Raw genomic sequence first — 16,757 nt, 5'->3', positions numbered from 1 at the left:
GTCCTGGCAGCTCCGCCCACTATCACCTGACAGTTACCTTGACCAATGGCAGTTCTACAGTCACTCTCCTACACTCCCCACTGCCCTCTAATGGTCAAACTGCAACATAGCACCCCTTTCTCTTTATCTCAGTGCCCCTGTACCTACACTGCGCTGTCCCTCTGCCTCTCACCACAGGCAGACCTGTCTGTCAGTTCAACCTCCCCACAATGCCATAAAATGGAGTGTGGCCTAATTAATAGGGTGGAGACAACACCAACATTTTTATGCTTTAACTGTCATATATCTCTTAACAATAGTGGTGTGCCAATATGCTGCCAAGGCAGTCATGAGTTTACTGAAGACCCAAATTGATATAATCTTTGTCTGTCCATGAGGCTGGGCTTCATATCAGATGATCATAGAATCATAGAATCGTAGAGTTGGAAGGGACCTCCTGGGCCATCTGGTCCAACCCCCTGCTCAAAGCAGGATTCGCTAAATCATCCCAGTCAGATGTCTGTTCAGCCTCTGTTTGAAGACTTCCATTGAAGGAGAACTCACCACTTCTCGTGGCAGCCTGTTCCACTCATTGATCACTCTAACTGTCAAAAAGTTTTTTCTAATATCTAATCTGTGTCTCCTCCCATTCAGTTTCATCCCATTGCTTCTAGTCTTTCCTTGTGCAAATGAGAATAAAGTTGTTCCTTCTACAATGTGACAGCCCTTTAGATATTTGTAGACAGCTATTAAGTCTCCTCCCAGTCTTCTCTTTTGCAAACTAAACATTCCCAAATCCTGCAACCTTTCCTCATAAGACAGGGTGTGCAGACCGGTCACCATTCTGGTCGCTCTTTTCTGAACTTGCTCCAGTTTGTTGATGTCTTTTTTAAAATGTGGTGCCCAAAGCTGGACACAATATTCCAGATGAGGTCTGACCAAAGAGGAGTAGAGGGAAATAATGACTTCACGTGATCTAGACTGTATGCTTCTGTTAATACATCCTAGAATTGCATTTGCCTTTTTTGCTGCTGCATCACACTGTTGACTCATATTCAGTCTGTGATCTATTAGTATACCCAAGTCTTTTTCACATGTGCTGTCACTTAGCCCTATTCCTCCCATTCTATATATGCTTTTTTCATTTTTATTGCCCAGATGTAGTACTTTGCATTTCTCCCTGTTAAAAACCATTCTGTTAGTTGCTGCCCACTTCTCCAGTTTATTTAAATCTTTTTGAATCCTCTCTCTCTCTTCTCTAGTATTAGCTATCCCTCCTAGCTTTGTGTCATCAGCAAATTTGATCAGTTTACCCTCAATTCCTTCATCTAAATAATTGATAAAGATGTTGAACAATACAGGGCCCAGGACAGAGCCCTGTGGTACCCCACTTGAGACATTCCTCCAACTGGATGTGCAGCCATTTACGACCACTCTTTGGGTCCGATCACTAAGCCAGTTATGAATCCACCTAACAGTTGCCTTGTCCATTCCATACTTAGTCATTTTTTCAATAAGGATTGTATGAGAGACTTTGTCAAATGCTTTGCTGAAGTCAAGATATACTATATCTACAGCATTTCCTTGATCCACCCAATCAGTGATACCGTCATAGAAGGAAATTAAGTTAGTCTGACATGACTTATTAGTTACAAACCCATGCTGACTCTGTTTAATCACTTCATTCTTATCCAGGTATTGACATACATGTTGTTTAATAATTTGTTCAAAGATCTTTCCTGGTATAGAAGTCAGACTCACCAGCCTATAGTTGCCTGGGTCCACCTTCTTCCCCTTTTTGAAGATAGGAACAACATTTGCTCTTCTCCAGTCTTCTGGCACTTCTCCTGTTCTCCAAGCATTTTCAAAGATTATGGAGAGGGGTTCAAAAATTTCTTCTGCTATCCCCTTCAGTACTCTGGGGTGTAATTCATCTGGGCCTGGAGACTTGAATTCATTTAGGTTAGCTAAGTGTTTCCTCACTATCTTTCTGTTTATAGATATCCTGGATTCTTCTATTCCCTTAATAGGACAGTGAATAACAGTTGATGTTACATTTCCTTTCTGAGAGAAAACAGATGCAAAATAGGAATTTAAAAGTTCAGCCTTCTCAACATCCTGTCTTACCATGTCATCATTTTCATCCTGTAAAAATCCTATAGCATCTTTGACTTTTCTTTTACTTTTGACATATCCCCAAAATCCTTTATTATTGCTTTTGACATCTCTTGCAAGCCTCAATTCATTGTCAGCTTTAGTAATCTGATTTGTGCCCTGCAGGTTCTGCAGACAGCATTATATTCTTCTTTAGATATGCCTCCCTCTTTCCATTTTATAAACATTTTTTTCTTCCTTTTTAGCATGTGCTTAAGTTCTGTGTTCATCCATCCTGGCTTCCTTAAATGCTTCCTATTCTTCCCTCTTTTCGGAATTGTTAACAACTGTGCTTTGAGAATTTCATTTTTCAAGATTTCCCATCCTTCCTCGACATTTTTGTCTTTAAGGATATCCAGCCATTGGATCCCTCCAATTCTCTTTCTGAATTCCTTAAAATCTGCCTTTCTGAAATCTAACCTTGATGTCTGAGTCTTCACAGGTCTTCCGCCTCTAGTTATCCAAAATTCTAAAATAGCATGGTCGCTACCTCCTAGGGTCCCAGCCACTTTTACCTCCTCAACCATTTCCTCCCTGTTTATAAGGATTAGATACAAGGTAGCAGTTCCCCTTGTTTTCTCCCTTACCTTTTGGAAGATAAAGTTGTCAGCAAGAGAGGATAAGAATCTCCTTGACCTGTTAGTTTTGCCTGAGAGAGATTCCCAACAAATGTCTGGATAGTTGAAATCTCCCATGACAACTATGTCATATTTTTTGGAGAACTTGGCCATTTGATGCATAAAGAGTTCATCCATAACTTCAGCTTGCACAGGCGGCCTGTAGTAAATGCCTACAATGGTGTCCTTTCCATTGTTCTGTCCTTGTATTCTTACCCAAACAGTTTCCACAGAACTCCCAGTCTCTGAAGCTTCAATCTCTGTGCAGATATATGCGTTTCTAACATACAATGCGACACCCCCTCCTCGTTTATCAAGTCTGTTTCTTGCAAATAAGTTGTATCCTTCTAGTCTTGTATTCCAATCATGTGTATTGTCCCACCAAGTTTCAGTGATTCCAATGACATCATATTTCTTTTCCTGTGTTAATAGTTCCAATTCTCCTTGTTTGTTGCCCATGCTTTGTTCATTAGTATAGAAACATTTTAGTTTGTGATTGGTTTCTCTTTCTCCAATATTTTTATTAATTAGATTCTTTCGTCTTTGTTCTTCCTTTCCACTTCTAATAGCAGAGTTCTCAATAGCATTTGTCAGGCGTATGGCTTTTTCTGGTCTTTTGCTTCCCTTCCCATGTTGTTCTAGTTTAAAGCTCTCCTTACAAGAGTAGCAAGGCGACTTCCAAATACATGCTTTCCAGTCTTCGTAAGGTGCACCCCATCTCTAGCAAGTAGTCCATCGTATAAGTAGTTCACTCCATGATCCAGAAATCCAAATCGTTGCTGACGGCACCATCGACGTAGCCAGTTGTTCACCTGCAGAATCTTATTCCACCTCCTTGTTCCATGGCCATCCACTGGGAGGATGGAAGAGAAGACCACCTGCGCTCCCAGTTCTTTCACTTTCTTGCCTAAGTCTTCAAAGTCTCTGCAGATGGTTTCCAGGTCGTTTCTTGCCTGCAGATGGTTTCCAGGTCGTTTCTTGCCTGCAGATGGTTTCCAGGTCGTTTCTTGCTCTCTATATTACAGTTTGCAATCAAACAAACTATCTCAAGTTTAAGTCCCCTACTAAAAAATACACTAAAAATGGAGAAAAAAAATGACAGGTTAATAAAGCATTCCTTTTTCCTGTTTAAAAAATGCAAAAATAAAAAAAACATATGAACGTACCCAGTATAAAATCAATTAACCAATAAGGTAAACAGTGTATAGTAAAAAAATGTGAAACTTCAAATTTGCCATTTTTCAGTCGATGAACCTCTGCAAAACTGGTCACAATAAAAAAATCAAATCACTTCACAAAAATCAAGCCTTCTCACAGCGCCATCAATGGAAAAAAAACCTGAAACTAAAGTTATGAATTTCAGATTTTTTTCCAAACATCCAAAGCATAAAAATAGGGTAGGATGGTAGACAAAACTGAGGAGGAGATGTAGAGCGGTGCAACACTGTGGAGAAGACGGGTAGGATGGTAGACAGAGATGGGGAGGATATGTAGGGTGGTGCAGCACTGTGGAGGAGTCGGGTATGAAGGTAGACAGAGGTGAAAAGGAGATGTTAGGCAGTGCAGCACAGTGGAGATGTCGAGTTGGGTGGCAGACAGAGAAGAAAAGAGTCTAGCGCAAGCGAGACAAAAACAAGAAAAGAACTACAATCAACATGCACCGGCAGTTACCTTGTCACCAGGAGAACAAGTCCTAAAGAGGAAAAGAAGGATGCATAAATTGGATGACCAATGGGAAGCTGAACCCTACACCGTCTTACCATCAAACTTCGACAACACCAAAGTGTGCCTTATCAGTAAAGATGGAGGAGAAACATCATCAGCAGTATCGAGGGATCATCTGAAACTGTGCCCTGACCAACTAAAGGACAGAATGGAAGAGCAAAACAACCTTCAGCCCATAGAAGAAGAAAAGGTCAGCACTGTACTCGGAGAATTCCCTGCAAATTGGACTAGAGCGAATCAAGCCATAGTGGTGCCAGTTTTGACCTTTCCCCAACTGGTAGTGCAAGAAGAAGTGACTCGAGATCACTCAAAACCAGCAAGTACAAGCAGCGGATGCTACACCAGCAGTAGAACAAGAGAATTCTCACCCTGACGGTGGTGAATCTGTCATGCCCACAGTGAGTAGAAGTGGTCCTAGGAAATCTAGTATCCATGTGTGTGGCGCCCCTGAGGGTTCAGTTGCCACAGAGGTACTGCACCTCCTCCTGAGGTGTGGTGCCCCACCATCCAGGTGAGTTGGAGGCTCCTAACCACGCTCCAACACTCGCATCCCACAGAACACGGTAGTTCAGCAAAGTTACATTGCGGCTCTCTGCTTGGAGTGTAGCAGAGCACCTTTGGTGGCTCCCTGCTTGGAACACGAAACGTACTGGGAGGCGGGTGGAGTTTAGAATACATAAAAGAGCGGGAAGGTGTAGGATTTCAGGTCAGTCGGTGAGTGAGAGGGAGTCACTCAGAGAGGAGTGAGGAAGGAAGGTCCCGGAGAGAGAGATGGAGGAAGGAGTGCTGCAGCTGCCACTGTGATCTGAGCCAGCTGGCACAGGAAAGGGAAGAAGGAGAAAGACGTTGAGCAGAAACCTGATCTTCCATAAGAAGGAAAGACTAGTACGGAATGTAGGAGTAAAAGGGAACAGAGGACGTGGGCTAGAGGAAGAACCCTGCCTTGAAGTTCTAAGCGCAAGGCCGGGGCCCGGTCCCCGAGGTTGTATGGACACTAATGGTTCTGCAGCAGACACCGGTGGAGTAGTGGGCTGTAAATGCACTACTCCCATCTAAGACTTGGGGGCACAACAGCAACATTGATAGTGAGCCGGGATTCAGGAGTAAGGAGTCCCCGAAGCAGGCTACAGCTGTCTGCTGTACAAGTAGAGTTCTTGGGAACATCTGTCAGGAGGAACTCCAGGGTAACTCAAAACTCAGTACTAGGAGATCTTCACACTTAAAGGCGCTATAAGAGGAGACGTTCAGAAAGGTACATGTTGGCGGAGCGTTGGAAGGGAGCATACCATCTGGCCTGGAGTGTTATGAATGAGTCACCGTAGGAGGCAAAAGCAGAAATACAAGCTAAGTCCAGAAAACCAGAGAAGTTGGCAACTATCAGATTGCAGACCCCTGAACCTATCAACACAACTAGCAGCAGCCGTGGGGGGTTCCTACGATGCCCTAGACCCCTCGATCACAGCCAGAAAATTACATAGGCCTAAAGAAAGAAAGGGGAAATCTAAACTGCCCCAGAGCAGACCCCAAAGCAATAGGCAGCCCCCAACATATAATGACGGTGAAGCAAGATGAAAATACTAACACAGACAGAAAGATAGACTGAGCAAAGACGGGGCCCAAAACTACCTAGATAGGAAAGGACAGGAAGGCTGCTGTCTGCAATCTGCCAAAACCCTATCAAAGACATAAGCCAACAAGCTGATATGAAAAAGGCCCTGAAGCAGCTAGGCTTCAAAAACTAAATCAGCACTCAGGTATTTTCAGAAGACAGCTAAATGAATTCAGCACACCCCAGCAGGGAATGGCAGAAATCCAGAAAAACAAAGCAAAACAAAGTCAAAGCACCAAAGCAAAAGGCCGAGCAGCAAACTTAGCTTTAGAGGAGCAGGAATTCAGACTGGTCTCCAAGGATCCCACAGAGAAATCACCCGCAGGGCAGAAGGGCGTCGGCAGCCTTATATCCAGTCAGTAACTCCACTCAGCCAGCCATCATCATCAGCCTCAGGTGTTTGATAATCAGGCTCACTACCTTTCTTTACCAGAAGAGGGAGTTCCTCAGGCCTCAGTAATGAAGGGGAAAATTAACTCACAACACTGGAGGTTGATTGAGCTTCTGACCCGGAGGACACGGTACGGAGGCAGGCACCGATGTGTACAACAGACTGTGAGTAAAGCTTTGGAACTGCAAGCCCCGGTGTCCTCCATTCATACCTACGCCAACACACCTGGTACCGCTACATCTGGGTACCAGCTTCTACACTGCCCGCGCCTCTCAGCTACCCCTACATCCACACTGCCCTGGGACTACAGCTCCACCTGTGGGGAGCTTCACCATCTTAGCTGCAGCACACCACCAGTCCCAGAGGATCTGAATGCAGCGTCGGCTTAACATCTCCCTTGCCGAGCACCACAGGTGGCGTCACGAACTATTCATCAATTCTACTCCATTGTTCTTGCACCCCCCCTTTTGCCATGGAGCCCCAGGGCCACGGACCGGGTCACAGCTTCCGTGACAACTCCCATTGAGATCAACGGGCCCGTGCCGAGTACCCCGATAGCCCTGGCCAGGGCGCTCCATGTGCTAACAGTTATGTAGCCAGTCCAACACACATTACACCAGTAGTATTTAACACAAGGCATTCAGTAAGGTCCCCAACAACACCAGTGCTACGTAGGTCTGTCCGTAGTACCCAAGGTATACCACCCATAAGGTTTCGTATATAAATAGGTTTTGTAATTGTTAATCTGTAAATATACAACGTTTCAAGTTTTGTGCCTACAGAGACTCTGTAAGACTTTTTTTGAATATTTTATTTTGTTTCATGGACAGCTGGACCACAGGACTGTGTGTGGTCAAAACAATCCTTGTACATAGTTTGCCAACTTGCTCAGGAATTGGACCATGGACATTGACTCATGGACTTATCGTCATTAGGACTATTTTTAAGCTTTGTTTTTTGTATTTTTCATTTTTTTGGAAATCTTGTTACAGTTATAATTGTTCATTTGTTAATGTTTACATGTTTTATCTTCAGTCCGGGAGTACTGAATTGCATTAGGGGGGAATGTGGTGCCCCCAGGAGTATGGTCGCCACAGTGGCATTATCTTCCTCCCTTCCTCCTAGGGAGTGTGATGTCATGCTTGGAAGCAATAAAGGGTCTCTCTGGCAGTTAAACACACAACACAGCTCCCACTCCAGGCAAGCAGAGGGAGCTCTGAACCCCAAACTGGGGGAAGAGCTGCTTTCTGGGGGCCAGGAAGGGGAAATTAGGAGTTTGTGTGAGGAGGGAAACGTGTGTGGACATGCGGAGAAGAGCTGGGAGATTGAGCAGAGAGTTCAGGCTCATTCCCAGCTATAGCACATGATCTGGAGCCCGGTCTCCAAGGCTGTACGGACACTGATGTTCCTGCAACAGAATCCGGAGGAATAGGAAGCTGTAAATGCTCTATTCCCACATAAGACTCAGAGGCACAACAGCGACGTGTGAGCCAGAAGAAGAAGGCTACAGCTGTCTGCCATACGAGGGAGTTCTAAAGAGGATAAGCAAGTGGAACTTCAGTGTAACACAGTACTGCAAGTACCTAAAACTAAGCGCTAGGAAGGAGACTACACAACCCATCTGCCTAGAGAGATTCCTAAGTTGCTTCCAGGCTAGCCAGCTCCTGTGCCATCTGTAATCTGGGTCCTGGACTGCATTTGCCAAGCAAAGTAAAGGTAAAGAAACTGCACCCTGTTGTGTCCTTGTCTCAAAACACATCTATTCAGAGCAGCCTATCACGTTCACTAATTATGGGCAAGTGTGAGTATGTAGGCCATTCACTATCTCTGTCCCCCACCTTCTCAAGATGGCTGGACCATCATTGTAGATACACCATTGTAAATACACACCTGTGCTTTGTATCTCCCTCACCTCATTGTAGATTGTAAGCTCTCACCAGCAGGGGCGGCTTATTTTACTTTAAATTGCTGTATTGTTAACGTTGTTACTTATGACTTGTGTTTTGAAACTGTTAAACTGTAAAGCGCTGCGGAATATGTTGGCGCTATATAAATAAAGATTATTATTATTATTAATTATTGTCTTCTTCCTGCAAACTCTCCAGCACTGCTACATCTCTGTGCCAAACACTGCACCCTCTTCCTCAACACTAACCCTCTTCATCTACTCTGCCCTGGGACTACAGCCCTGCCTGTGGAGGGCTACACCATCATTGCTGCACCCCACCATCTGTCCCAGAGGATCTGTCTGCAGCGTCGGCTTAACATCTTCATTGCCGAACACCACAGGTGGCGTCACGAATCATTCACTCATAAACTTTATTCCATCACTTCATCCCTTTTACATGGGCACCCAAGGACACCGACCGGGTCACCGCTGCTGTGACATTCCCCTCTGAGAGACCGACCCGGTACCGAGTACCCCACTGCCCTGGGAGGGCGACCCATTCTTCTCCTCCGCGATCTCCTGGCCTCCGTCCTCCTTCCATCATGGCGTCCTGGCGTTCTCTCTCCTTCCTGGGCTCCTTTCCCGCCACAGGGCTTTGCTCCTCCTTCCTGGGGTGGCGTCTTATTCCTCTGCCTCCATACCAAGCCAGTATACGAACCCCCCGGGGCGTGGGCCATATTGCTGTTGCATAGAAGTTCAGGCAGGGGAGGCCCAGGACAGTTCGTGCTCTTTTCTTAGGGTCACCCATGTTGTCACGCCCTTCTTCACCGCAACGGCGGCCATTTTGAGAGTCCATTTTATAGTCTATCATTTTGATTGTTTTGCACATTTTCAGCAATTTTAAGTCCGATAAATCTTCAGCACACAGGACCCGGTGGTACCGGGCTTCGTCATCCTGTTCATGACGCCAAAGTTGACTCGCCCCCAGAGGCTGTGGGGTACTCGGTGCCGGGCCCGTTGATTACAATGGGAGATGTCACAGTGGCAGTTACCCAGCCCGTGGCCTCAGGCGGTCAATGTAAATGGGGTAGAGTGATGGGAATAAAGTTGTTGAGATGATTCGTGACGCCACCTGTGGTTTCTGGTCAGTTTGACCAGCGCTGCAGGGTTGCTTCTCTGGGACAGATGGTGGGGTGCAGCAATGATGTTGTAGCCCTCCACAGGTAGGGCTGTAGTCCCAGGGCAGAGTAGATGAGGTTGGCAAATGAGGAGATAGTGAGAAGTAGAGGGTGCAGGGTTAGGCACAGAGATGTAGCAGTGCTGAGTGGGTTGGCGCAGGAAGAAGGCAATGAGACAGATGAATGCTGTTCCAGTTCTTTTACTCATGTTCTTGGCACAGACAGGTGCCCTCTTCAAAGCTGCGGTCTCCAGATCAGGGGCTCAGCCAACTCCCAGGCAGATTGAATTAACCTTTCCAGATCTCCCTTTCGTGTGCCTGTTCTGAACGTCTCCCCACTAGCGCTTAAACTGAAGTACTTATAGTTGTGTGTTAAACCCAAGTTCCTCTTCTCAGATGTTCCTTGGAACTCTACTCGCATGACACGTGACTGTAGCCTGCTTCGGGGACTCCATCCGTCATGTCCCGGCTCACACATAGGTTGCCACCGTGTCTTCGAGTCTTTTGTGAGAATAGAGTGGTCACAGCTCCTATTCCTCCGGTGTCTGCTGCTGGAGCATTAGTTTCACAAACAGCCTCGGGGACCGGACCCCGGCCATGCGCTTCAAACTTCAAGAAGGGTTCTGCTCTGACCCTAATCCTTAGTTCTCTTCTTCTCCTTACGTTCCGTACTAAACTTTCTTTCTTCTGAAGAATCAGGCTATTTCGCTTTCCCGTGACAGCAGCTCCAGGTCACAGGAGTCTGCTGCAGCACCTCCCTCACTCCATCCCTCTCAGGGGATCTTCTCTCACAGACTGACCTAGTCCTAATATTCTCCCGCTCTCTTGTGCAGTCTAAGCTCCCCCCACCTCCCAGCACTCTTCGTGTTCCAAGCAGGGAGCCATGAAGGTTGCTCTGCTACACTACTGTGTTTGTGTGGGATGCAGGTTTTGGAGGCTGGTCAGGTGTTACCACCTTACTTGGGGAGTGGGATACTACTGTAGAGGTCCGGGTGGCAGGCTGGGGCGGAGGGTAGTGTGCTGTGGTATTTAGGTGGTGTGGCTGGTAGGCGGCGGAGATGTGCTGTACTCACAGGAATGGGGGGTGACCCGCTTCTTGACGTCGACAGGCACGAGACAGAGGCAGGAATTGTATTCAACAGGTTTGCTTTTATTGGCCGCCCTCACGACGACCAGAACAAAACACGACAGATGTTTCACACTGTTATCCTCCTCCCGGGTACCTTCACTTGTACACTTTCTCTGTCAGGCGTACTTCGTGGCTCTATCCGCCGTGGCTGCCCTAGGCCAATCCACCACGGCGTTTCACCTTACAAAGTCCACCAATAATCCAGGTCCTCACAGGCCGTCTCTGTCTGTGACCAATGTCCTATAGGGTCACCCCCGTGACCGTTTCCACTGTCCAAAGTCTCTGAGGGGTCTCCTTTATGTGACAGACTCTCCTAACCTGTGAGCTCCCCTGGCTGACTGAAGCTTCTGGAAGCTTACCTCAGTATTTATTCAGACAGACCAGGTAGCCCCACCCTCTGTCACCTGACTGTCACCTCTGCCCAATCAGAGTCACCTTGACCTCTGGCAGTTATGTAACACTCAAATGACAGTTACATAATCACTGCCATCGGCGCTCTCCAGTGACCTCTGATGGGCAGACTGCCACATGACACCTGCTGTCAAACTCTGTCTCCTATCACAGACAGAACCGTACCCAGCTCAACCTCCCCACACTACACCTCAGGAGGAGGTGCAGTACCTCTGTGGCGACTGAACCCTCAGGGGCGCCACAAATGCACGGGTTTCCTTGGAGGTATCTATCTGTCTATATATCTATTATATATCTTGTTCCTCATCACTATTTCTATCTATGAACATCTTTAATACAAAAAACTCTTTAATATCTATGCAGCATATCATTCCATACGCGTCACACTGACACACATGGATGGCACACTTACACGGACCTCAACGGTACATTTTTTCCAGTACCAAAGTCACCAGGACGTGTGAAGGAGACCTAAGGTAGATAGGTATGGTGGCTTACATGAGAATCTCTGCCTATGAAATACTGCAGAAATAGTGACATTCACACCCCAGTAAAAGTTAATCATGACCCAGGGGCGTCCCTATCCCTCTGACGCACGTCTTCTCCCACCATCTGAGACTGGACGCACGTTGTGTCTCTATGTATCGGGGCTTTTAATTGTTTTTTTCTGTTCAATTGCAGAAAACCTGGATCATGAGGAATTTACTTCAACGATGGAAGACCAAGAATTGGCGGCCTCCTCCTCCTCCTCGCCTCTATGTAAGTGACAAGTTTTAAAGAATATTTCCAACAAGAATGAGAATATCCAGTTAGGCAGAGTCATCTCCTGTAATATTTAAATAGGAAAGTATATTGTAATCTTAAGGAGGAGGAAATACCGCCCAGTCCCCTGTAAAGGAGTGTTCACACGGGGCAGATTTTCTGTGCTAATTTGTAGTTGGAAAATCTGCAGCAAATTATGTACTTTCTGCAGCTTCCATTGTAAATCTGCGACACAGTAAACCTGGAAAACATGGAAATTGTAATGAAATCCACAGATTAATTTGAAGCTAAAAAATCCATGTGTGAATAAACCCTAAGGAAATGTTCACAGGATTATTTTCCTTGGAGTTTGGAGTGAACTTTGGTTCAAAATTCATGCGAATAACACTCACTTCAAATACTAAATGAATAAACGTCTGACTGATTTCTGTGAGGAAACATTCGCACAATGCATACAGATAAAGCCGGTTTCATCCATGTGTTTTCTCCACATCAGACGGCAATGTTATAAGCAATTCTCCTCCCCTAATAACGTCCAGACGCCATCAAAGGTTTTCAATCCCTGCAAGCAGAAGTCAGATGCTACAGTCAGAGTAGACAAGAAGAGGAGGAGAAGTTTTACAGCTTAGCAGCTTAGCTAGCTAGCAAGTAGGGGTAAGTAGCACATGCTGTTCGAGTATCAGCTGCCGGCACCGCCATCAGGGGCTTATCTACATCATTCTGTAATACTGTTGATAAGCCCCCCCCCCCCCCCCCCCGATGTAACCTGAAAGATAAGAAAAATGAGTTATACTATACTCACCAGGGGGCAGTCCGGTCTTGGTTCAATGGGTGTTGCGGTCCGGCGCCTTCCATCTTCTAGCGATGACGTCCTCTTCTTTGCTGCCTGTTGTGGCTCCTGCGCAGGAGCACTGCTCTTCCCTGTTGAGGGCAGAGCAGAAAACTGCAGTGCGCAGGCGCTGGATCTCTCCCAGCGCCTGCACACTGCAGGACTCTGCTCTGACCTCAACAGGGCAGAGCAGTGCGCCTGCGCAGGAGCCACGACAGTCAGCAAAGAAGAGGACCTCACCGTTAGAAGATGGGAGGCGCCGGACCGGACCGCGACAACGATCGGACCAAAACTGGACCCGGACCTCCCCGGGGTGAGTATAATCTAACTCATTTTTCTTTCAGGTTACATCGGGGGCTTATCTACAGCATTACAGAATGCATTACAGAATGATGTAGATAAGCCCCTGATGGCAGTGCTGGCAGCTGATACTCGAAAAATGGGGTGACAGATTCCCTTTACAGCAAGATGTTAGCAAAAACCCAAACTAATAGTATTTACCTGCAGACATAGTTGTAATTTGTCGTTAAAAATGTTTTCAATTATGTTCAGCAGTATAACTGTAAGAGTGTCTACAAGGAGAAAATGAAAATAAAATATCCATAGAATGACTAATGGCACTCATATTATATTAGTATATTATATGATTTTATTCTGAAAGATTAAACAGCAGCGGGGAGGTGCTGGAAAGTCCCGATAACAGTAGTTCCATGTTATGTAAGACCAAGACGAAGCGCGAACGTAGCGAAACAGTTGTTTTCTGTACTCTCCAGTCTTTCACATGCTGTCCCGCTGCTTTTAAATCTTTTGATATAAAATCATGGATTTTTTTTATGACCGGTGAGAGCTGCAAGTCTCTACGTCTCTGTAGGGTTTCGAAAATGAAGTTCATAGAATCATAGAATCGTAGAGTTGGAAGGGACCTCCTATATTCTCTCTGTAGCCGCCAGTCATCAGTCAGAGCTCAGTACGGAGTGAGGGAGCTGGAATCGCTAACCCTTCACCTTGACTGACAGTCAGCACTAGAGATGAGCAAATTTGTTTGGATTTTGTCCCTGAATCTGATTTTGACATACTCTTACGGAATGTATGTTTGATGATCGGTTCTGAACATATTCGGTAATGTCTACTCCCATTGGCTCTAACGACGTTCGGCTGTGTTCAACGAATCTTGCAAAAACAATATTCGAATCCGATCATATTTGGAACCAAATCCGAACAAATTTGCTCAACTCTAGTCAGCACGCATGCTACATAGCAAGATGTTCCTCAAAGAGTAAGGGGAATGATTTTAACGTGACGCGGGGCGGTAGATTAAAAACACAGGGCACTCTAGGTGTAAATGGGGGTCCTGGCTGGGTGTTTGCTTTGCGTACGGGGGCGCTACGCCCTTCAAGCCAGTGACTCCAGTAGACCAGATGTTGTAAAGTTCAGTGAGGGCGACCATGGCACAAAAATAAACAGTCTCCTCAATTTCCTCTCACTTCAGGGACACCCTATTCATGCGGCCCTATTCACTGATCAGATCATAGGTCTGCTTCTACTGTGCGTTGGGCCCTGTTTTCCATACAGGAAAAGCCCTCTGTCCCTTCAGCTTTAGCCCCTCACACTCTGGGCTAGTCCCAACTATTTATCCTAACTGTCCCTATTAAAGTAACTCCCTACTGGCTGGGCAGATTACAACTTTATTACTAATAACATTTGTCGCTAAACACATTACACGTTCAAATGCATTATGACAATAAATGTGTCTTGAAGGGGGGAAAGTGGGCAACACTTCCATCTTCCTACATGATTACAGGCCAATATGGAAGATTAGAAGTGAGGTGCCCCTGAGAAGGGCAGTGACCAGCACTGAGTGGAGTGTAAAAAAAAGTGACACATAGACTGCACCAGAGTAAGGAGAAGCTGTAGGCATCCATCAAATGTCACTAGTGTCTTCCTCACGTTAGACTGTGGCCATCAAAACTCTCCCAGTGAGAAAAGTTGTTGACCTGTCTCCTGTGCACATCTGCGTCCTTCTACATTCAGTTTGTGGGGAACCAAGGGCCACTACATCCTCTATAGCATTTAGAGGGGCACCTGACCACCCAACGACCATCTACATGCACACGACCAGAGACGTTCTGCGTAGACCCTGAAGCCGCGCAGAATGCGGAGAGATTTTTGCTCAGATGCAGCTCAAAACTCCCCGTATAGAAAGCAGCTATGATGTAAAGGGATTTTTCAGCTTTGGAAAACAGTCAGTCCCGGCTGCAGTTTGTGTTAAAAAAGCAAACACCGTTACATCCTTTCCGCCGGTTCAGCTTTGCTATTGTCTGCAGCACTGAAGTAGCTTCAACAGCGCTGCAGACAATCAGTGAGCATAACGGCTCTGCCTAGGTCGACAGCCTGAATCACTGAGCTCACTGATTGGCTGCAGTGCTGTCAATGTGACATAAACGCTGCAGACAGTACCAGACACCGGGAGAAGCGACAAAGATAGCTCGCTGGGCTCAAACCAAACTGCAGCCAGAAGACTGTAAAATCCCTTTAAGAAGCAATTCGATGTCCATTACGATGTTGTTTGTGTGGAGATTACTGGTGTAACCCGCTCAATCTTCCATGTCTCACCTTCTCTTGATAGATAAGAACCTCGCACTTCATGGTCGAGCCACTCAGTCTTCGCTTCCAAGTGATAGTGTGCAGTACGGCTTTCTGTCTATGGCAATAAACGCAATAGATGGAAACCAGAACGCAGATTTTTATCGTGGATCCTGTACCCACACAAACAATGACTATGCTCCCTGGTGGAGGGTGGACTTGCTGAATTCTTACAGAATTAACCGCATAAGCATCACTAACAGGAACAGCTGTGCAGAACGGCTGAACGGGGCAGAAATCCTTGTTGGAGACTCGTTGTCCGACAATGGGAACAATAATCCAAGGTGAGAACGAGCGGCTACAGATTCTGATTTCCCATCTGTCTTACATAAGTTCCAAAGAGCATATATTTGTGGTGCTGACCACATTAAAATCCATGAAAATATTTAATTCACCTATATACTGTACATAACAGTCAAATGGCAAAAAATAGGCTACAGGTTGCCAAGACTACTCTGTCCTCTCCAGACTCTTGTTTCTCCTCCAGACTCCTCCGTCTTCTGCAAGTCCCTGTGTCCTCCAGATTTCTCTGTTCTCACCAGACTCTGCTTTTTTCCTCCAGACTCCTCTGTCCGCTCCAACCTCTTCTTTCCCCTCCAAACTCCTAAGTTTTCTCCAGACCCCTGAGTCCTATAAACACCTCTCTGTAGTCCAGACTCTTCTTTCTCCTACAAGCTCCTCTGTCCTTTCTAAATACCTATGTCCTCCAGACTCTCAATATCTAACACTTCTGTTCCCTTCAGGCTTCTCTCTCATCTTCACCTCATACTCCACTCTCTAGTACCTCATCTTCCTTGGAATACAAAGGGTTTGAATTCAAGCTATGTTTGGTTCCATGTGCTGATGAGTTACGCTAACCTCAGGGAGAGGTCCATCACTGGTTGATGTTTCCTCCTTGAAGCTACCAAAAGGTCCATAACAGCCAGGGCCAGTGCCATCTTCTATATGTAGATATGAATGTATGGAACGACTCCAACCTGTCATGGTTCCTATTACAGGTGTGCAGTGGTGACGGCAATTCCACCTGGAGTAACTCAAACCTTCGAATGCAACGATATGGTGGGGAGATACGTCAACGTCATTGTGCGTGGAAGATATGAATATCTTCATCTGTGCGAAGTTCAGGTTTTTGGAGCATAATACTGAAGTAGAACCTGTCCGGATAATCGACACATACAAGTGAATAATATCATGAAATAAAGGCATTCACATATATAAAGCATGATGTCCAATTCTTTCCTGCCTGGAGATCATAGGATGAGTTTCCATGCTCACCCTGATTAGTTCATGTTTAGGGGTTTGTCATAAAGGAAAGCTCAGACAATGACTTTCACCACTATAGCCAAGGTTGGTGGAGGCATATCGCATCACTTTTTGCATATTATAGTGGTTTATTGCTAAATGATACCTGTGGAAGAACGCACACAGACCCGTTCCTCCCAC

At 46.0% G+C, this 16,757-nt stretch overlaps 1 protein-coding gene across 1 annotated transcript in view; it reads left to right on the top strand.

Moving 5' to 3' along the window:
* The window catches only part of LOC141074328 (uncharacterized), a 119,126-nt gene that overhangs the window by 14,012 nt on the left and 88,357 nt on the right, over positions 1 to 16,757 (top strand). Inside the window, exons 3-5 of the mRNA XM_073561956.1 lie at positions 11,762 to 11,839; positions 15,298 to 15,598; positions 16,313 to 16,451. Coding sequence (XP_073418057.1) covers positions 11,762 to 11,839; positions 15,298 to 15,598; positions 16,313 to 16,451 — 518 coding nt within the window. The remainder of the gene's footprint in view (positions 1 to 11,761; positions 11,840 to 15,297; positions 15,599 to 16,312; positions 16,452 to 16,757) is intronic.

This window comes from Dendrobates tinctorius, unplaced genomic scaffold (assembly GCF_039654945.1).
Source record: "Dendrobates tinctorius isolate UK_male_01 unplaced genomic scaffold, ASM3965494v1 ptg000332l, whole genome shotgun sequence".
NCBI classification, from domain to species: domain Eukaryota; kingdom Metazoa; phylum Chordata; class Amphibia; order Anura; family Dendrobatidae; genus Dendrobates; species Dendrobates tinctorius.
The sequence above is the reverse complement of the archived record's forward strand: the minus strand, read 5'-3'. Positions and strand labels throughout refer to the sequence as shown.